General features: G+C 41.7%; 1 protein-coding gene across 8 annotated transcripts in view; it reads left to right on the top strand.

The window, feature by feature from the left end:
- FOXN3 (forkhead box N3) overlaps positions 1–21,659 on the top strand; it is a 193,886-nt gene extending 172,227 nt beyond the window's left edge. For 7 of the 8 annotated variants that reach the window (XM_083616370.1, XM_083616368.1, XM_083616369.1 and 4 more), the window contains 2 exons: positions 952–1,060; positions 12,537–21,659. In XM_083616370.1, the coding sequence (XP_083472496.1) occupies positions 952–1,060; positions 12,537–13,104 (677 nt within the window). In that variant the 3' untranslated portion in view covers positions 13,105–21,659. The remainder of the gene's footprint in view (positions 1–951; positions 1,061–12,536) is intronic. The other variant, XR_014548782.1, reaches the window with a different exon arrangement.
- The last annotated feature ends 1,775 nt before the right edge of the window (positions 21,660–23,434 follow it).

The raw sequence follows: 23,434 nt of genomic DNA, 5'->3' as shown, positions 1-23,434 counted from the left end.
CTTTCAGATCTTTAGTCAAATTGTATCCGTTTCTTGAGGGGTGGGGTTATGTTGGGCTAGTTTGTTAATGTATTTTTAGAAGCTAAGAAGAAAAAGGAAAAAACGATCAGTTTATTCGAGAAAGTGCCTCTCTGTTTCTGAGTAATCATGGTGAGGATTTTGATGTCACCCTTAAGATTGCTCACCTTTGGAAGGAGTTTCCTTTGGCGTTGTATATGTGTTTCCTCACAAGTAAAATATGTGAGATCCTGTTATCTTGAGAGGCCATGGATTGAACTTGGACACCTTACAAAGATACGTCCTATTCTCTGACACAGGGCAGAAGATGCACCAGGGTCAACTGGTAAAATCTCTTGAGTCATTTGGCATACATCGGCAAGAGTTTTTGTTTCCCACTTGTTTAACAAAACATTCCCCCCACATCTAAATAAGACTGCTGAAATGAAGAAAGCTAAGTAGGAATGACCTTTATGTGTGAAGGGACTGTGAGCTCAGTTCAGTTCTGGTACAAAAGAAGAAAAAATCTGGATTCAGAATATTCTTGGAGAGTAATTCTGTGTATCATTTGTGTGTGGCTCTAGCTGGTCAACCTTCAGGTTCTAGTAAGAAAACAGAGATGATCTGGCAAGCATTAAGTCTTTCCACTCTTATTCCACCTGCACATGTTGACTTCTCCCAAGAGGTCAGTTGCTGGAGTGAGATTTGATCAGAGGAGCTCTCATGCTTTGTCAGTATGTTGCACTGACTGATCTATCACAACTCTCTGTGGCTACACTTGACTCATGAAATATCACATGCAACTCTTTCCTAAGTTGTTTTTATATATATATAAATTTATGAAGCAGCGATTCTTCTTTCCCCCGCTCCAATGAAGCTTGATATTTTAATAAACATGTCAGTTTCACAACTGAGCTAATTTGTCCTCCTCTTTTTCTTGCAATTTGTCTCCAGTTCCTCCCGGAGTTATCCAAAATGGAGCTCGCATTCTGAGTAGAGGAATCTTCCCAGGAGTCAGGCCACTGCCAATAAACCCAATCGGAAGCATGGCTGCTGCAGTAAGGTAAGTACAGAATCAGTGGTGCAGCGGGAGATGGTAAAGAACCTTGAAAGGAGAACTCTTTGAGAGAGCGCTGCTGAACTTGCAACAGGTTTATTTGCAAGATCATTGACAGATTTTCAGTGCAGCTTCTACACCACAATTTACTTCCTTTTGAAGCAAAATCTAGAGGTATCCTTTCTCTGTGGCTGTGGCTGTGGCCACACTTTGCACACAAGTAATGCAGCTTTTCAGATTCGTACAGAAACATTTACTAGAAAAACAAATTTATCCAGCTTTTCACTCTGTTCTTATTTGTCAAGGGGTGGCTCTAGCATACAATTCTCCCAGAAGCAATTGCCATGTCAGGCAAAATATTAAATGCATATTTTTTATTTTATTACATTTTTACATATTTCACTGAATATTAAGACATGTCTTAGATTTGGGTCTTTCTTTTCTTTCTTTTCTGGTCTATTCTCACTATTTCAGTACCATCAGGGAATGTTTTGTCATTGTCCCCCCCCCCAAAAAAAAATGCAACTGGTCAAGTGCCCATAGTCTACTTGATCACAAGATTATGTACAAATGACTACTTGTGTGCTCACAACATAAGAAAAATGCAGTATTTCAGCTAAGTATTTAGCCAACATGCTTAAGTACACTTTTTTTCTCTCTGTGTGTGTTTTGTTCATTACATCTCACAGTTGTAGCCTGTTTAAGCCATTTGTAGACTGTTCCCTTTTCAAACAGTAATTGAATGAATGAATTTCATTGTTTCCCAGTTTCTGTGCAAGCTCACTTGGCTGCTGGCCCTTGAGCCAATTAGTTAGTGATCTTCTGCAATCATTTCACCTTTGAGTGTCCAACCCAAGGTGTTGTGAATTGTTTGGATAATGTGCATTGTTCGAAAATACTAAAACCCAGGGCGAATTCGCCACTTGACATACGTAAAGATTAGCCCTGGGAGATTATGTCATTATGCTGCTGTTGTCCTTTTGGCTTAAACCACATAAATAGATCTTTTGTTTCAGTCTAATCTGTAAATGGAAATTGACTATTTTTAGTGTGTTGAATCATCATTATTTAGCACTAAAGCTGCCCCAACAGAACATGGTTTTTTTGACAGCAGCTCTTATTTCACTATATCTACACTGCTTTTCTGTTGCTTGTTGCTGTTATTTTTGCTTCCTGTTTTTACTATTCTGTGTTGTTGTTTTTAGCAAGCCCGTACAAATTATAAAACATCATTATATTGTTCTGAAGAGCAATTGTTGACTAGTATGAATTGGTAGTCTGTGGTCGATTTTTTTACAGGTGAAATGTCAGGTTGACAAGAGTGGTCTCTGAAATTTTCTTGTAATTACTCCTTTTTAAATGTGCTCCTGTCTGGTGAAATTAAGCCATAATCACAAAGAAAACATTTGGCCACAGCAAGGGTTATTCTACGCTCCCATTCATTACATTTGGAACATACACATGATGCCTTCCCAGAGAAGAGTCCCCATGGATCTTCCTTCCCCAACTTGGAGCCCTCAAGGTGTTTTAGATTACAGCTCCCATTAGCCCATGACTGTGTTCGCGAGGGCTGATGGGAGTAGTAGTCCAAAGACTATGGAGGGCACCACATTAAGGAAGGCTGTCATAGATTGTATTGGGGAACTTTCATGTAATGGGATCTCCTACTAAATGGGACCATATTTTTGTCATTGCCTCCATTGCTACTTTTTTGAGGTGGAGCAATGATGAAAAAAGTTAATGGGAACGTGATAAAAGTGAATGATTGCAAGGATTTTTCATTGTGAATGGAAGCTAGAAGCTTAATGACCAAGAGCCTGAACCAGGAATCCAGAAGTCCCTGGTTCAGATTTCATTTCTGCCATAAACAAGCTGTTCTCTCTGTTCCACCCTGTGCATTATAATGTATAATGGCCAAGATGGAGGTGTGAATGGGACCAGTGGCGGAGGAACCCTCTCCGGCACCCGGGGCAGGATGCCAAGGAGTGGGGCGAATCGCCCATGGGCGCACGAGTGGCAGCCTGTACGGTTGCCGTGTGAGTGGCAGCCCATACGGACGGCGTGTGAGCGGTGCCCATACTGACTGCATGCACGCCCTCATCTGCTCTACAGCTGGGGAGAGGCAGCAGTCCATCTTGTCACACACACACCCAGAGTGATACCTGGGGCGTGCCCCCTTTGTACGCCCCTGAATGGGGCATCTTTACAACCGTAATTGCCGGTTTTCTTCTTCTTCTTTTCCTTTTTGGTGGCAGGGGGGTGGATAGGAAGAGGCAGTTGCCAGCCCGGATTTTTTTCTAAGCCTAGCTGCTTCACTGGAAGGGATTTTAGCAGGGGGGGGGGATGGCAGAAGGAAAATTGGTGCCAAGGTACCAGCTCTGGCCCCACCCACTTTTGGCCTTGGCTCCTCCCATGTCTCACATGCGGCCTTTGAGGGAATTCCTGAGGGATAAAAATGGTTTTTTCTGAGGGATAAAAATGGTTACCTCCGCCTGCCTCCCTCCCCACTACAAATGTTTGGCATTCTTGCTCAGTATTTAGACATGTTCACGTACACTACCTTGCATACAAGGAAAAATGAGAGTGTACACTCCAGCAATGTCTGGGGAAATAACTCTTTTCCGCACCCTCATGCTGAGAAAAACATGCAGATTATGGCACCTGTTTTATTCTGCACTGTTGAACTGTAGTCAGCAATTAGTTTTTCATGAGAACCAGTTGGAGAAGGGTGGGTGGGTAATAAAGCAAAGGCCCAACTGTATTATTTTTACCTCAGTTCTGCTCTTGCTTTGGTAAAAACAGATCAGTTTGACTCTGGGACTTCATTTCCAGCTTCTGCTTTGAGGCCTGCCTTCCATCATTATTTTATACCCATACCTATTTTGTACAAATTTGATCTTTCTTCATAAATAAACAAAATATATTTATTTGCCATTTTTTACATGCTTCCCCCCTCCCATTCCTTTTTAACTGGCCATTTTGACACTTTGAGTAGCACCAAAGCAAAATTAACCATTGTAGCATGTAGTGTAGGTACCAGGCATACGCAGACCTGACCACATCTTCCCAAATGAGAAGCCAGCAAGTGTTTTTGCAAATAAATAAATCTGGACGATTTAAAGGGTTCCCCTTGTTCAATCCGAAAAACACTTTATACGTCGCAGAGCAGAGGTTGCTTTTGGGAATACAGGATTCTGGAAACATATGCCATGTTGATACCAATGCTCTCAGGGGTGAACTGCCCTCCGCATTGACAGTGCACACCTTTGCATTAATGCTACATCTGTTCTGATAATAGTCAAAGCCCCGTTTTATTAGCAGATCATTACACAGGCTGTGTTTGCAGTGGAGCTTTGCATATATAATTATGATGTGAAATCCCTCCTGTAAGTTTTCCTGCCAATAATACAACAGACTTAGCTGCATTGATTTGTACTCTTTGACCCACTGGGATGGGACCTGATTATGCCAGGGAATACTGCTTAGTGCTAATTTACTCCCTTAGAACCAGAAGTGCCTGAGAAAACATTTCTCCCGCTTTGAAATGGAAACTCTTCCACGTCGCTGCACAGAAGTGTGGGAAAATATGGAGTAGCGAAAGCTACTAACTTCCCAGATTCACCAGCGACTAAAAGCTGCAGTCTTCACAAAGATTATTCTCCAGAACAATTACATTTGGCCATACAACAATATACTTTGCTCTTAACCAGAATCAATAGAGAGGGGCCACTGTGCACACACAGAGAGAGGTGTCAGAACTAAGTTTTAGACAGCTGTCAGAGGATAGCTTCAAACCAAGAACCAGGAGCTGAAACCAAGAATTCAAAACCAAGATCCATCTAGAAATATACCAAGGAAAACCTTGCTGCTCAGGAAAATTCCCAGCCTGTTTATAGCCCTTCTTGTCCAAAGCCCAAGGACAATTCACTGCTATGAAGATAAGCAATGCTGAAGCTTCGGTTGCTCACCACAAGCGGTAGGCTGCACACACAAATGATGGTTCCTGGTTTACACCTTTGCAGCTCTTGACAAAAAAGGCTTTTTCAAGAGTAGGAAGAAATTGCTACTTATTTAATTTATTACCCACCCTTCACTATCCCAGGACAGGTCACAACCATTTTAAATTCAATATTCGAGCCGATTAAAAACAAATTAGCAGTCACAGGAGTTGGATGGGCCCTGAAAACACATATCCCATATGCCAAAAGCCAGGGTAAAGAGGTCCATCTTGAGCATACGGTGGAAACTATACAATGAAGGTCCCCGGCGCACCTCTGTGGAGAAGGAATTTCACAACCTAGGGGCTGTCACAGAGAATGCCCAGACAACCACCAGCCCCAGACTTCTGAAGATGGTGAAACTACCAAGAGGGGTCCCTCCACTGATTTTAATACCCAAGAGGCTCTGTAGGGAAAGGAGATAGGCCCCAAATATCTGAAACACGAAGTCCTCTAGGGCTTTGAACACTAAGGTGAGCACCTTCATTTATACCCCAAAAAGAACTGTAACCAATGCAGCTGTTTTAAAACAGAAGTTATATGAATGCTAAAAGGAACCCCAGAAAAGTTGCCTTGGGGTTCAGGGACTAACAATGAATGGGTGCCAATTGCAAATAAATATCAGGCAAGCCTGATTCTGAAATGTTTAGTTTTGTTTAATAAATACAATTAAATAGTCATGCTACGATAGAACACTCTATAAGCCTAGAGCATTAGAAAACATACCCTAATTTGCATTTGCAACTTGGTATTTTCAGGAAAAGCCACATCACCGTGGGCAACCCCACTGCTCTTCTCTGTGCAACCAAGCCCCTACTGTTCAAAAAAGCAGCAATCTTTAGGTGGTCAGATGGTCTTCTTCCATGGGATGCCAGTGGAGAGAAAAATGTTATATCGGAATGGAGACTCCATGTGGACTTTGGGGTCTGATATAACTTTTTCACAAAGATTTTTATGTGGGTGGGTGTGAAATGGGGGGGTACATATGGCAACATGTATTATTTTTAATTTCAGTCAGGTGTCATAAAGAGTACACTTTCCATGCAGACAGCCCCAGACTCAAGCCCCAGCATCTCTAATTCAGAGGATTGGGTACCAGGTGGCAGAAAGGATCTGTGCCTGGGGTCCTGGAACAGCCACTGCCTCGCAGAGCAGACAATATTGTGCTAGATGGGCCTACTATATAAGGCAGCTTCCAATGTCCCTGCAAGCTGCAATTGCCAGCATCCAGGAAGCTTGGAGAAATACTGGCTACATGCCGTGGGGCAGATTGCTAATGCCGTTGGTGGAGGCACCCCATGTGCTTCTCCTGTTGGGCTAAACAGGTGGCCCTTGCTATCTGTGCTCCTCATCTGCCTAGCCCAGGGGGAGAGAGTTGAGAGGCGAGTGGACCTCCAGAGGGTTGGCAGAAGGGAAGCAGCTTCCCAGGGCTCTCTTAGCAACTTAGATCAGGGTGGGTTGCCCATTGACTGTTAATGGTTTGTTCACAAATCAGTAGACTAGTATATGTTTCACCTCAATTATCCATCTGCAGTTTTGGAGATGAGGAGGCAACATGGTTTGCTTCTATAAACAGACACAGACACACCCCTTACCATCTAAACAAGTTCGGTAAAATTAAAATATGGTAGTGCACCGATTGGCTTGTAAAGCTGGGTATCTTCTCTCTTACACAGAGTCTGCCATGCTGTGCAACTTCTCACCTATTGTGCTCAATCTCTTCACTCCCTCGACTCCCTCGGAGCAAGAGTGTTCTTGCCAAGTGTCGTGCAAAGCCTCAGTGGCACATCTTCTTGACTGCGTCGCATTAATTCAGCAATTGCCAGAACTAGTAAAGGCAAAAAAATAATAATGATGACCCAAGTCACTTAAGTCTTTCCCCTAAATTGTGCTGATCTGGAGCATCATCTTCAAAATGTAGCATTTTGGCTTAAAAACCAAGAAATCTGCCACTTCAAAGGGCATCACGTGCTTCTTCCTTAATGAATGGTTTTAAGGAGCTGGTTTTAAATGCACCGTACCATTGTTTTGAATATGGATGACTTCTTCTCTAAAGCATTTGGCATCGTTTAATGACAACCCCTGCAGTGGTGACACCGTCTCAGAGTGAATGCATCTGGCGTGCTGCACAATCATGAATGACATTGCGTTTAGCTATTAATAATTGAAAGAGCTTTGTCTTTGTCTTTTTCCCCCCTGCTGGGTTCTGCATATAATTTATGGATCATAAACTACCTCCTAATGTCCAAGGGGAAAAAATGTTATTGAGCAAGAAAGGATGGAAATTTGGAAGGGGAGGTGGCAACTTGTGGTTTGTTTTTTTAACATTTGTCTCTCTCAGAAAAGAAAGGTATTTGCAATCTTGCCAGCTTCTCATACGTGTTTATTTTTGGTTTTATCATTTCAGAAGCTTGACATGATAACTAATAGAAGTTTCTTTGTGGCAAATGGTGACACCATGGTTAAATGTAAAGTGTATGAGCAGCTGTGAGCCTCAGACTCATATACTGCATCCTTTCCTAGCTCACCGTGATCAGAAGCGCATAATTTTGCAGTTTGTGGCAAACCATAGTTTGCTGTTGTGTCACAACACAGCAAACTCTGGTTTGGGGTTTGTTTGTTTTTTTGCAAAACAGGGCCTCCTCTCCCTGCACACGCACACCCGTCTCTTCTGGGTTTCACCCCAACCCTCTGGATCAAAATGGGATGCTCAGAAGCTGTGCAGGAGAGGAGAGAGAGAGAAAGCGGGGAAGTCCTGTTGCACAGGTAGAAATCCTGTGCTAAATAGGACAACTTTGTTGAATACAAGCCATAGTTAGGTGTGCTGAGACACAGCTATAATTGATACAGATTCAAAGCAAAGAAATCAGGTGTTTTCTCATACAAATCTTTATTGTTTTAGCTCATTGTAAGCCAATTGGAGTTTAGTTTCATTTTTAAAGTTGTGTGTGCATATATTCAACTTGGGCAGTTCACTACCATTGGATGGCTAAAAATATCACTGGTTTCAAAAAGATCTAGATCAAGCTCCTGTAGAATAAGGCAGTACTTTTGCTACATACTTAAAACAAGACTTAAAGCACAGGCATAGGCATAGCCAAGGGGGCAGGGGGCAGCTGCCCCCCCCCCATGAAGTAAATAAATAAAAAGTACTTAACTGAGGTTCTGCCCCATAACATAAAGCCTGCCCCCCCAAAAAATATAAAGCCTGGCTTCTGCACTGAGTAATATGATTCGTGTCTGTGGTCTTGCTAGAGTTACGTATTGCAACTTACCTAGCCCTAAGCAAAGTTTTTTTTTAAATGTGAGGCTCAGTGTAAAACACAGGGCTTGGGGACCCCTGGAGTCTGCCCCCAAAGTGCCCCTGCTAGTAGGGTACAAAAAAGCAAGGGTGATACTCCCTCTGCCAAGTTCCTTGTCCCTCTTTGCTTCCCCCCTCCCACAACACACTACAAAGCACCGTATTTCCAGATCGTGCAAAATGCTTTCTTCACTTATTTCTCCCTGAAATATTTTTGTGTTTCACCACTAAGAACAGGTTCAGCACTGTCTGTTTATTAAGATGATTCGAGGAAATGTTTGTTGTTGTCTCAATCCCTATAAGTATTTCACAAGGAATGGATCAGGTGTTGGGGAACCTTTGGCCCTCTAGATGTTGCTGAACTACAGCTCCCATCAGCCTCAGCAGGCATGGTCAGTGACCAGGGATGATGGGAGTTGTAGTTTAGCCACAACTGGAGGGCCAAAGGATAACCCACCCTTGGAATGGATTCTTCTCACCTTTTCTCCTGGCTTCTTATGCTGTTGCTCCATGATAGCCTTCCCCAACGTGGTCCTGGCTGGGGCTGATGGAAGTTGAAGTGCGAAACATCTAGAGGGACCAGGCTGAGGGAGGCTGCCCTATGGTCTATCATAATGGCTGAAGCCAGATACAAGATTGGTAGATCCAGCCTGAAATCTGACCTAATGACCACTTCTGATGGTCTTAAACATCACTTCCACGGAAGATGATATTAAGACCTGGAGTGGCTTCTCTCAAGTGTCATCGAAACGCTTTGCATTTTCAGTTCTTCTCTGATTAGTCATACAGTCTGAGAATCAAGTAGGGCAGAATTAAGGGCACTTGTAAATCACAGGACCTCACTTTATTAAACTGACATAAGAGGGAACGTATATTCTCCAGTGTACTTCAGGACAATCCCTTTGAGTTAAAATGAAGTTATCAACAGGTCCTTAATGATTATTTTGTATTAGTGTTTTATGCAGCAGTGGAAACCCAGTTGTGTCAAGGAGCCCTACAGTTAATACCTGTAGCTCTGGAAGTTTGAGGGAATCTGTTTTTGCATGTTCCTATATGAAATTTTATTCATTTTATGCCTCTTATGATAATATGCACATCACACTTTAGCTGACCACTGGATTTAGCACTTCTCTTTTGTAGTTCTCAGAAATTTGGAAAAATCAAATATTTATTTAGATATGTACAGAGGCGGATTTGGGGGAGTGCGACCGGTTCGGTTGCACTGGGCCCAGAGCCTGGGGGGGCACCACAGAGGGTGCTGCAACAGTGATGTAGAATGGAAGGTGGGGGGTGCCAGATTTTGGCTTCGCAAATTTGAGACCCCAAGGTCTCACTGAGATGTAGCTTGTATTAATATTGAGAAGAATTGTTTCACAAATTGCAGATTGATGCAGAAGCGAAATTAGACAGAATGATGGGTAAAAACATGCAAAAGTGACCCTGATCCAAAATGGAATGGTCATCTCTACCTGTAAAAAGAAAATGGTCTTGCCTTAATATATAGCTCAACTGTAAAAGTAGTTTTTGCAGGATGCCTCATACTAACAAATTTGCAGTTGCGACGACCCTCGTAATACAGCGAGGGGAAAAAGTATTTGATCCCCTGCTAAATTTGTCTGTTTGTCCTCTGACAAAGAAATGACCAGTCCATAATTTTAATGGTAGGTTTATTGTAGCGGTGAGAGATCAAATACTTATTTCACTCATTATAATGCACATCAATCTTTGACTTTTGTCTTCTGGGTTTCTGGAGTTTTTCCTGTTGTTATTCTGTCTCTCACAGCTACATTAAACCTACCATTAAAACAGTGGACTGGTCATTTCTTCGTCAGAGGGCAAAGGGGCAAATTTAGCAGGGGATCAAATACTTTTCCCCCTCACTGTAAGCTAGAAACCATATTTTCCCCAGAATGTGGCTAAATGACAAAATGACTGCAGAATACTTCTTTATATCTTAGTGTGTTGTATAGAAAAAATACAATACAAAGTACATTTGTCAGTTTTATTTTTTAAAATTCCCTTATTATTACTTTTTTCTGTTCAGACTTCCCTGTTCTTGCGTAAATAATAGACTCTTCTCCATATGCTATGGAAAATCCCCTGTGACAGTATATAACATTTTCCCCTCACAGTCCTGCACGTGATGTGTTTGGACAGAAATGTGGCTGAATCTTCAAGCACCCCTCTTCCCCAAACAGACACAAAAAGCACATGACACTATACTGCATTGATTTTATCTGTTTTTCTTGTTTTGAATTTTATTTATCGTGAGCCATCATGGGAGGGTATCTACCCTGAAAGGTGGCCTAAAATTGTGCAACAAGTAAAAAAAAAAAAAAAGGAATATTTGTGTGTTCGTACATATGCAGTCTGGTATTGGGACCAACAGATGGTTTATTAGAATATAGTAGTTACCCTGTAACTTTAGTGCTGTTGTGTTGACATGTTTTGTGTAGCAATCTGATCTGCACTGTTGAAGTAGGTACTTTTTTGTGGGGGCAAAAAGTTTTAACACCTGAGTGGCAGTTGCGTTTCAAAATATCTCCAGAACCTTGATCCACGACCCAGTTAAATAGCAGTTATTATAACTTAGGCTGTTTTTAGCACACATTCAGTAGATTTCACTGGGACTGAATCATCTCTAAACCAAATCAGTGTGGTGCGGAGGTTAAAGTACCAGACTAGAAGCAAAGATGCTGAGGTGAGGTTCAAATGCCCACCTGGCCATAGAACTCGCAGAGTAATATTGAGCCAGGATTACAGCAAACAAAGAATATGGGGCAAGTTTCTTGTATACTGTGTACTGCTGTGAGCTCCTTGGAGGAAGGGTAGGGTAACACAGTACTTCTGCTACTAAGTATGCGGGCTTAATTTGTTTGCAAATTCTGGCATTCTTAAATGGTCCAAATGATCTTGAAACTGTGCAAAAGACTCAGTAACATGAAAAGGCTAGGCACTGAACTTTCAATTCAGCCAGCTGATTAAATGTGTTTTTATTTCAGTTAATTGAATTACATTATAATCAAGCAGTTGGTTAATTTAAATAAATTTGCATACTATGATAGCTTCAAAGTAGTTAATTTTTCAAGGCTTTTGAGGTAAGTATGAGAATTCGCCATTTAATAACAAATGCATCCCATCCTTCAGACCCAAAACCAGGGTGTGCGTCTTCTGGGACACACTCCCGGGTGAGTCACGTGACACACATCTCACTCGCGCCCCGCACCCAAAAATGCATGTTTTGGGGCACCGCGCAAGATCACAGCCCTGTAAAAGTGCTTTGGGGGGGGGGAGTGCTTTTGGCACCCAAAATGGCTGCCACAATCTCATGCGAAAACACGGGATGACCCTTTTTTTTCCTGGGGCACTTGACAGGTACGCAAACATCTACTATTCATTGTTAGAAGATAAGGTCCATATTAATATTTTCCGTACTATAACTATGCACCAAAATAATAAAAAATGACTTCAAAAAAGAAATGTGTGCCCCTCAGTCTCAGCCCAACCAATCAAAATGCATCAACTTGCCTCCATCAATTGATACTTAGATAAGGAAGATACGCATAGATAAATCAACCAAAGTTTCAGTAAATTTGTTGTTGGTGGATTTGTAATGCCAGTTAAATTATTCATTTTCCATAATTTTAAATAGGCTCTAACATCTTATGGCCCCACTGGCCAGCAAGATTGTGTGGCCCACTGCAGTTGCCACAGGCCATGACTGTACTTTCCCTACGATCTACAGTGAGGCCCAGACCAGACATTTTACCCAATTGGAAGTGAGTGCCAGGGGGCCTCCATTTTACAGCCACTTTTTATGGTGCATGGCCATCAGCCTTGGCCTTTAAAATGTTAGGTTTGGCTATACAGTGGTACCTCTGGATGCGAACGGGATCCGTTCCGGAGCCCCGTTTGCATATTGAAGCGAACGTAAGATGAGTCTGCGCATGCGCGTGACGTCATTTTGACTGTGCATGCGCAAGTGGAAAAACCCAGAAGTAACACACTCTGTTACTTCCGGGTCGCCACGGAGCGCAACCCGAAAATATTTAAGCTGAAGCGTCTTCATCCCGAGGTATGACTGTACTCGTTTGTATTCAGGGAAAGCAGTTTTCTCTTGAAAAATACAGTTTTATAGGGGAATTTGATTTGATTGTGTGTTTCCTTCTCCTCCCTTCTCCAGGAATGGAATCTCAAACTGCCGGATGCGGACAGACAGCGAGCAGTCCTGCGGCTCCCCGGTGGTGAGCGGCGACCCAAAGGAGGACCACAACTATAGCAGTGCCAAATCTTCCAACCACCGGAGCACGTCGCCCACGAGTGACTCCATTTCCTCTTCCTCCGCCGACGACCATTACGAGTTTGTCACTAAAGGCAGCCGGGACAGTAGCGAGGGCAGTGAGGTCAGCTTCCACAGCCACGAGAGCCATAGCGAAGCGGAAGAGGAGGACAAAAGGCAGAGCCGGAAAGAGACCAAGGATTCTTTAGCTGATAGCGGCTACGCCTCTCAGCACAAGAAACGTCAGCATTTGCTGAAGGCAAAAAAAGTACCGAGTGACACGCTGCCTCTTAAAAAGAGGCGTACGGAGAAACCCCCCGAGAGCGACGACGAGGAGATGAAAGAAGCGGCCGGATCGCTCCTGCACTTGGCGGGAATACGGTCTTGTTTGAACAACATCACCAATCGGACGGCAAAGGGGCAGAAAGAGCAAAAGGACACCACGAAAAATGAGAACAAATCCATTGATTGAACTTATAAAACAATTTCGTTTCAGCACGTCAGGTGAATTCTAATGATTTGTGGCAATATCAACAAATATTTTCTTTGTTTCGTTTTTCTTTTCTTTCACCCCCTCCTCCTCTTTTTTTTTTCGTGTGTGTGTTTTCTTTTTTTTGAACCCTTGAGATTTTTTTGTTTTTAAATTTTTTAAAGGAGATGGAAGCCATAGAACTCATACTGATACTCAACTAATTTTACAAAAGCTTTTCATTACATGAAGACAAAAAAAAGAAAGAAAGTAAAAGCCAAAATTGCCATTGCTTTCTCCAGCTTTGTCAGAAATGCATGGTTGAATATGCTGTGACGTCACCAGTTATTGTGAGAGGAATAAAAATTCGGCATTTGGAAATCTCTTATAACCTAGAAGAAATGGGATAATTTGGAAATCGTTCAGGCCAGGCTGTAAGAATTGAAAGTGGAAAAAAAGGCCTTATGATTGGGTTTGTGTGTGATGTGTCTTGAGATTTGGGGGAAGTCAAGAGGCACACACAATATCCTCAGAACCAAGGATCATATATAGTGGCATTTGCTTGCAGTTGTGCCATTGAAATCTTGGAATAGCCACTAATGACAGCTGCTCATACAGTAATGATCTATTAGTGCTTCATGTACTGTATATGGCTCAAAATGTGAAGACTTAATTTATAAATTATGGAATACTGAACTGTGTATGCAATGAGTTTCAGTGAAATAAAGAGGAAGGGGTGGAGGGGGAGGGGGACTAGTGATATTCTTTAATCAATTAATTGTCTTCTATATTTAAATTAAAAGAATGTTTTATAAAAAGCCATAAGCCTGAAGATTGGCACTGCCTGCAAAAATATTATGGGAAAACAAGCTATGAGTTCTTAACTGCCTGAGTGAAAAGCAATCAAATCTGAAGAAAATTATGAGTAGATATTTAAGGAAGATCAAAATGAGAAAACCTTTTCTATAAGTCACAAAGATTTGATCTCACTAGGGGGAAAATGCTACAAAACCTGCCATTAGTATTATATTGCTTTTTTATTCTTTCCAAAAAATAAATTCCATGTTGGCTAGGCAAAAATATAAAGAAATTGTGCTCCTCAAAATGAGGTACCCAGTTAAGGTCAGTCAGGATTCATCTGTGCAAAAAATGACAATATATTTCCAGTTTTAACCACTGCAACCAGCTGAAAATTCTGATCCACATTGCATGGATTCCTTTCTGGGAGGGACTCGGAGTACAAAATAATAATAAAAACAAACCCTTTTTATTAATTCAAAAATAACAAAAGTTCTTGTAAGGTAAATAATGTATTTAGCATGAAGCATGAATTATTTTCATATAAATATAGAAAAATAGAAAAAAGGCTATGCCTCTAATTTTTAAGCCCTTAGGCTTAGTTTGTTTTTTGGGTTTTTGTTTTTTTGTTTTTTCCTCTCTTTTTTCCCTTTTTCCTTTTTTTTGGAAGCAGGTGTTTTTTAAGGTTTAACCTTTTTCAGGGATAAATACTGACTGTTGGGGAACTTACTCTGCAATATTAAAAAATAAAACTTCATGCTCGGGTAGGGCTTGGATGGTTGAATTATATTGCCTTGTCTGCACATTCAGCCCCCTCCCCCTACTTCTCTGTTTTTTGAACACGTTTGTCCTTTCTTTGTCTTTACATGTATTAAAACATTACGCAATAATTTCGAGGGCAAGGCAAGTAGTGAGTGTGTATGATTTAAGGAAGACGGTGGAAGACACTGAATTGTGAACGGTGGGGGAATCTTGGCCATTTGATTTGGGGGGAAGACGATGACCACGCAAATCTGCTCATCTGCCAGTGAGGAAACAAGTAACAAAAGGGCTTTGGTTTGATTTCATTGGGGCGATTTAAGAGATGCATGCTGAAGACATGTTCTGTTTACAGCCATACTTGGTTTGCGGTGATGGCTCCATTAGCAGATTGAAGGCTTTGCAATAAGGCAACTTCTTCCGACTGATCTTTTCTTTTTCAGTTGCAATGGTATCAAAGGCCATAATCCTGGGACTTCCAGTCCTGTAGGCTGTGATCCATGGCTCGGCACATAGACCAGGTCTCTAGGGGACCACCATCCTAGCTGTGGGTCACCATAGGAAAAATGGGGTGCTCCTAGAGCAGCACAACAAGTTGCAGCCAGAAAGAGAAATTGGCAACCTCTGGAGCGTTTCTAAGAGGCTCTTTGGGTTCCAGACCTGTAGGTAGACTGAATACAGTTTTACACTGAACAGAAGTCGTGTTGTTTGCTGTTTTGGCGCTCAGGGTTTTTGCCTTGTGTTGGGCTTTGGCAGGAAATGCAGAAAGCATCTTAGGGAATTCCGCTTTGCAGGCTTGGATATTCGTGAAAATGCATACAGTATGAGTTAGACGCTCATGCCAACAGACCTGTGAAATATTGGGAGTGTCGAATCAGGCTTGGAATGACGCAGGTCCATCGGCAAGTTCAGCCTATGTGTTACCAGTTCTCTCAATACGTCAGCGTCTGCCAAAAGAAGGGGGGAGGTAACACTTGCCTAAAGAGAAAAGAAACCATGTCAATCAGTTTAAGGGTTTTCTCTCTGAACTAGAGTGCCATATGCATGTTTCTTTTAATTGCCATGGAGTTCTACCAAGCATGAGCAAAACTTTAATAGTAAAAAGATGTGGTAGCCTGTTTAGTGGAATGAAAAAGATATTCCACCATGAGCCGTAAGACAAAAACGGGAATGGTTCTTAATTCTGATTAGTATTGATTATGCCAATATTTCCATGCTTGAATCAGCACTGTAGCCTATATAGACAACCAGTGGAGTGTAGCATGCTGAAGAAATTCTTTCTTTATTGCTCATTGTCTAGAAACTAAATCTTGGAATTGACCGGAATTCTGGCTTTGTACTGGGTCAGTCCTCAATGCAGAGAGTCTTTGCCTAAGCCATTGGGGGGGGGGGTGAAGATTGCAGCTGTAGATTTATGTCACATTGCTACATCTGGGCTGCCTGCGCGTGCACATATGCACACACACCCTGTCCCAGTAAATACACCTGTAAACCATGGGCATCCAGCAGGTGCACTGCAAGCTGAATTACAAATTCAAGTGTCATTTCACCTGCTTGTCCTCTAAATAGGGAAAACCCCTCAGGCCCATCCTTTGCACAAGTTTAAAAAAATGGTCGCTGTGCAAGTCTTGCGCAACTGCCTTCCTTTCCGTGAGGTTTGAATGAGGCTTAATGAGGCTTGTTTAGAAGAAACATCATGCCTTAAACACATTTTAAATCACACATGTGTCCCTCTTCACCCTCTGGTGCCCTTTGGGGCTGATGGGAGTCTTTAGTCCAAAGCACCTGGGGGGCACAAGGTTGGCAAAGACTGCTGTAGTCTGCCTTACACTTCTTTGGCACGGAGCCGTGCTAATCATACATTTTGCTTAGCAACACCAGTGTAAACCCAGAACAACTTCCTTTTCTCCAGTGGTTCCTTTGCAATAGATACTCCACCATTGCCACCACAAATGTTTTGTGCACAAAAATGCTATTTCCCTTGCATTTTGATTGACTGTTTTACCATTTACCTTCTTTCTGGTAAGAATGGTCCACAAAACAATTAAATAATCTAATTGGACAGTACTTAAAAAATAAAAACAACAACAACCCAAACTTCAATTCCACCATGGGGATTCAGATTCCATAAGGATATCTGTACATAAATCAGGCACCCAAAGACGTTGGGCTTGGAAGCTTTTGCAGGTGATGTAGAGCCAAATATTCAAATCCCTGTTTTTGTGTCCACAACATACTTTACCTTCTATCTAGTTTTGGGATTCATTGCTATGCTAATCATCCTGTGAGTAGTACCAGACCTCAGCTGTGGCCTGCCTACAGTGTTCAGGGCAATATATAGAGAAGGTGGGAAACACAGTGTTTACATCAGTAGCTAATCTACTACAGCAATAATCTTCAGATAGAGTGTTTCGTAAACAGGAAAGAGCAGTTCTGATATGACTCATTGCTTGCAGAAATGAAGGAGCGCTGTTCAACAGATGAGCCACAATTAAGCCAAAGTTCATCAATTGGTCCCATAGCTTTCCCACTGAAATTAAAGTCCATGCTCCACTTTCCTACTAAAAGCCACAGAGACCTAGGCACTCCTTACTTTTAGGTGAGTCATGCCCCATCTATTGACCACCCATGGGTCATAGCTTGAGTAAAAAAAATTGTCTGTGCTGGGTGCTTCCTTTAATCATCACTGTACAGAAAGCAATTGCAGGTGATCTTTTTGCAAAAGATGTCATGTTACCTTTTCTTGGAGGCAAAGGATGTCTCATTTAAGTATCCCAATTAAGTACCTAATTCCTATTAGTAATGGTTTTGAAATGGAAAAGATCCGATGAAAGCTTGGCTTGTCTCTTGCACAGCCACCTCCAATAAACTGTCATCTTTTATACAAACTCCAGTGTTAGGTCCTACAGTGCCAACTTCTCACTTTGATGCCAAAAGTGGATTAAAGCAGTTGGGTTCAATTATATAGACTTCAGCTGCAGGGATGTGCTTACTTCCATTCACCACATGGTGGATTGTTTCCTCCACACTTCTTGAGCTGCTTACCTGTGTGCCACAGCCATTTTGAAAACAGTGCACAGAGGGAGTGTTTGTTTTGGAAATACTATTTTGGAAATACTTGATTATTTGTTAGAATTTAGGTGGGGATTTTTTTTTTAACAAGAAAAATCTGAAGTCACAGAATTCATGACAACTTATGTATTTTATACACAAATTCTTCCTGTTTTGTGTATGACCATTTTACTGTGGAAAGTACCTGTAATCGAGGGTTTTTCATAAAGTTGGATGTAAAATGTAATCATAGCTTCGGTGCTGAAGACTTGTGGGCATGATCCAGACACTGCACAAGCCCAGAGCATTTTCTGATATAAGGACTTCATATAAGCACCTCCTGAAGGCCATGGACTTAGCAGGCCAAGCAGGGTGAGAGGAAGCTGGAAGAGGTAACATGCAGAGGACTCATGGACCTTGCATTGCAGGATCTGAGCTAGCACTAGGCAGGTGAGCAACTTGGCCTCTTGTACTGTACAGAACAACAGTAAGTCCTTGACCCCCATGGGAGGCTGAGAAGTATTTGCTCTGTCTTGGAGCACTTAACTCATGCCTCAGAAGATGCAGACCCTGCTCAGCTGCATTCTTCCTCTATCTAGACCTTCAGTTAGTTTGAAATGGGATAACATCTCAGAAGGTCTTCAGGATGCATGGATGGGGTACAGAGGTCCTTACTGAGCTGGCCATTCTTTGAGCAGTGATGAGGATGCTCTGCCCATTCACTGTGGCTGAATACAGGATTGGGGCAGGTGCATCCAGTTTCTCTTACGTAGCTTCCAAAGTACTCGGGCACTTGGGTAAAGCCTTTAAAATAAGCAAATGTTTAATGTATGCCACCAGTCTTTCCAGGTTCGCTTACGTTTATTAAATTCTTACCTTACAGTCTGTTTATCATCCACGTTAACAGATGCACAAGCAGATCTCTGCAAACCTTTCTGACAGCCAACCTGACGCTGGCTGCTTTCAACAAGCTTGTGCCTCTCAACATGTTTTCAGATCCTCCTCAAAGAGCAAATCGGTGATAGAACTGCTGCTACACCAATGAATCAAGGGCTCTCTCATTCACTTCTTTAGGGGTGAAAGGTGGGTGTGTTTTGCACACTTTGAGCTGCCCCCAACACAGAAGCGAATGAACTTGGCCTCAGCTTGCACAGAAGTTCATGTGCATGGTGAAACGGTCTGGATTGGGGCTGATGCAGGCACATCCTTTGTCCAAACTAAACATAACCCCAGTATATGGCAGGCATAATGTAGTGTATAATCTCAATGTAGTGGGGCAGAGCTTGTGAACCATCTGTAAGATGCTACAGGCCAAATGGTGGTGATCAGTGCCATTGGCTATTCAATTCTCAGTTCAATTCTCAGTTATATACCAGTTGGTTTTCCCACTCATTCTGACCATCTGCCTTCAAACTGGAGGATAGGAGGGTGATTAGAGAGCCCAGGTACCTTCCTACATTAAATGAAAGAACTACTGTTAAAAACAAAGGGTGCACTACCAGTTTATACCAGGAGATTATTTGGCTCTGGATAACCTGCAAAAAGTCATTAGATTTTGTCATTAATAAGTAAAATTAGGCAATTGACTTCAGTAAGCTGCCCAGCTAATAGTTTTGTTGTTATGCCCATGTTTGTTTGTTACCATTTTTAAAAAGTATTCTTCCACCTGAGACCAGGCTCATTCATAGTCAAGTCTGTGACTGTTCTTGCCAGCTTTCCCTATAATATGTAAAACACTGTTATGCACATAAATGCAGCACTGTGATCTAATTTAAATAACCTTATTATACTACATATGTAATATACTTTTAACATTTTGCTACAGTGATAATCTTCTGCCCAACATCCAGTGTCTCTTTGCTTTCTATTGTAGGGAATAAAAAGATGCTGTTAACAGCACCCAGTTTACTTTTCCTTTGCAGAACGCATAAATCCATTTATCGTTTTTGGTGTAGGCTTTGTATTAACTGGATGTAGAAAAAACATTTGCGCAATAGTCTATGTGGTTCGTATGAACTTTTCTCATCGCATCTGTTCATACCCCGCCCCTTTGATTGTAGTAATCAGCCGCAAACCAGGAGGGGAAGCATTTTGGTAGGGATACGCGCAACCTTTTTGATGCTCTTTTTTTTTCTGGGATGAAAGTTCAGAATCAGTGGGTTGATTTTACAATGTTAACTACGTCCACGCAATCCTATAACTCAGCAAGCAGCCACTTGCCTTGCTGACTAGAAACCAAAACCAAAAGTGAGTAAACTTAGCACATGCAACGATAAACCATGGTTTAATGCTTCCATGAGCCTGAGAGAAGTGACAGCCTTACACACTCCCCTCTCTTCCTTGTTAATAGATAAATGGAGGATCATGGTTTAGAACACTGGTTAATGGCCAAACAAGTCAACTTTAAACTGTGAGTTATGAAGCTGGCTTGTTTAACTAACTGTTGTTTGTTGTACAGCACAATCCCCCATTTTGAACATAATGCTAAATCAAGCTTCTTGGAAAGCTAATTTAAACTTGGAAGAAATTCTCCTCTTGGCTATGCAGGAGGAGGGGTTTGTAGAAGTTTGTCCACCTCACAGCAAACCATAGTTTTTTACATATGTGAACCAGGCTGTGCTTCATTGGTCTACGTTTAAAACCACAAAAGTGGTTTAATACAGACTTCCTTGTAGATGCACATGCTATCAAGTTGCACTGCATTTTATTTCTAGTGAGTACAGGGGAGAGATGTGAGAAATTAGAATTAGTACGAGGAACTCCACTTAAGACCTTGGCTTCAACAGAGTGGGTACAAGAGAACCAGGGCTTTGGACATGTAGGCTTTTTAAGAAAGTTGGAATCGCATCTATCAACTTTTTTGTTGGAAGCAAGTAAGCTCCCCACAAACAGCCAATTGAAAGGATTTCAGCTTTTTAAAAAAGAGGGGTGTGACACACAAGTGCTGCCCAGGCTATTGAATTGGGAAGGAGAATGATGTATTTGCACACATGATTTCATGTAGCGCTCAGGATCTGCATGCAGAAGTTGGATTAGGGTGTTATTGAAATGACCGTGAGAACTCTCTGCCCTTTACTGAATTCAGACTTCTGATATGACTGGTATGTTTTGTATGATGTGACTTTGCCGACTGTGGCTTGAAAGCTGATGATTTTCTTTCTCTGGTTCCAGTTCAGAGTGAGAACTTAGTGCTTTCTGAAAAAAGTTTATTGATAAGTTTTTCCTCTCCAGCCCTTCCCTAATGCACCCAGTATTTTGGGGAAACAATTGTTTTTGCTTTATCGGTTTCGCGTCTGCATTATACACACTCACTACTTCAGTTTGCCTTGGTGTCAAATGTTGGAAGGGATGGGGATAGGGAATGATTTCTGAGTGTATGAAAAGCATTATGAACTTGTACATTTTTATACTCTTCTGTAATATTTTTGAAATATTTCTTTTGTTCTGCAGGAAAAAAAGTGATGAAGCAATCAAAAGACCAATAAGTACAATATCAATGCTTTAGGGTCATGAGACCTTCATTGGCCAATAGATTAATTTAGTACAGCAATAAGCCATTTTTTCCTCTCTTTTTTGTTTCTGTTTTTTAATTCCTTTTTTGTTTTTGTTTTTAATGCTGTACTAGGTAAATGGAACTGCCAGTTTCATTGACATAAAATGAGAACTGTGATGGGGGGCATAAACAGTGATGTTAAGTTGTATTTGTGTTTACCTAAATGAGCAGTCGAAAGGCAAGTGCAATCAGCCAGAAATACAAGGAAAAAAACGTTGATCTAGAGGCATACTTGCATTTTACGTTTCTTGATGTGTAATCATATTGCCAAAGACAAACTCTTTCATCAGTTATTATTGTAAATAACACTTTCCCAAAACCTACCATAAAGTTTCTGTGATGTATTGTCTTCCAGTTGCAATAAAAATTACTGAGTTGCATCAATTGAATAATTGCACTTACGGGTGTTGGCTTTTATTGTTTCATTCATTCATTTATATATATATATTGCTGGGCCCTTGTTTGAGGCAGGCAATTCTGCTGAAGAAGCTACCCAATTTAAAACATCCTTATTTACCGTATTTTTTGCTCTATAAGACTCACTTTTTCTCTCCTAAAAAGTAAGGGGAAATGTGTGTGCGTCTTACGGAGCGAATGCAGGCTGCACAGCTATCCCAGAAGCCAGGAACAGCAAGAGGGATCGCTGCTTTCGCTGCTCAGTGATCCCTCTTGCTGTTCTGGCTTCTGGGATTCAGAATATTTTTTTCCTTATTTTCCTCCTCCCAAAACTAGGTGCATTTTATGGTCTGGTGTGTCTTATAGAGCGAAAAATACGGTAATTTGGATTACCCCAGGACCTGCTTTTTTCTTTTTTCAAGCAGCCTAAACAGAGGATTTGAAGAAATTGTTCCGCCTTAGACTTTTCATGTAGGATACGGCTATCGGTGGCTGCTGGCTGCAGTTGATATGTTTTGCCTCTGAATACCAGTTGCTGTGAGTCACAAGTGGGGAGCACTGTTGGGATCAGGTCCTGCCCATGTTCTTGCCATAGACATCTGGTTGGCCACTGTGAGAACTGGATGAGATGGGCCATTGACTTGATACAGCAGGCTCTTCCTATGGTTTTTCTTCATTTATCACATTTATTCTCTTCCCAAGAAAGGAGTTTTGGAAGATGAACATAGGGTCATCCTGTTCTACCTTCTCAGCAATCCTGAGATTGGTTGGACTTGGGTGTGTATGACTAAACTCCACTGGCTTTGAGCAAGTCTGCAGGAGAAAGTAGTTCATATTTGTAGGGCAATCACTACCAGCTTTCTTGGACTTGGCACTCACATGGCATTGCCTGGAAGCAACTCCTGCCTGATCATAAATCCTTTGGAGAAAAAGAGGTTTTGAAGTATTGGACTATGAATTAGCTTTTCTCATGAATTTACTTTTAAGTGTTGATAATCTTGAATGGGTTGTTGCTGACTCACACAAGTGTGAGCCTTCTGTTTTCACCATCCTAGACATCGTCCATACACTTTCCTCATTATTATTATATTGCCAGAGGGGCTGACGAATTAATTGAAGACATTACATAGTTGGCTTTTCTCATTGCTCTACTACTTTAGTGTATCCAGTTTCTTTAGTTAAGAGTGTTTGGTATCAGATTAACCATTAAGAATTGGGCACCGATTCAGAAGATTAATACACTTGCAGTCATACATTCATAATTAACATGTCCAAATAAATTATTTTGTATTAATATGCTGTTCACCACTTGGGGGGCCTTTGGGTCAAAAAGCTATATATAAATACAAGGGCTATGCAAAAGGCCTCTATACCAACACAAAGAGGGCCTCTTCCATATCCCACTGTTTCAATAATAATAATTTTATTATTTATACCCCACCCATCTGGCTGAGTCAGAAGCAAGAAGACCTTACTCACTGACTTAAGCACTAGGAAGTTGACATCAGATTAGCTCAGACAAGTCCTAAGTACTTTATTTTATTATTAAGCTTATTTGCCAAGTCAAGTCAGGCTTTAGGAGTTACCAATCTAGCCAACTCTCCTAATCCCGCTCCCCCCCCCCCAATGGTGTGACGCTCAAGATACCAGCTCAGAAGAAGGGACTCATGGACTCCTGTACTGGCTTTACAGCAGCAGTGACCAAGCTGTGGACTGCAGGTGCTGTTTGCCTACAACTCCCATCATCCCTGACATGTTGGTTGGGGTTGATGGGAG

The sequence above is a fragment of the Podarcis filfolensis genome, assembly GCF_964270895.1.
Source record: "Podarcis filfolensis genome assembly, chromosome: 1".
NCBI lineage: Eukaryota > Metazoa > Chordata > Lepidosauria > Squamata > Lacertidae > Podarcis > Podarcis filfolensis.
This window is presented reverse-complemented; position numbering and strand designations above follow the sequence as displayed.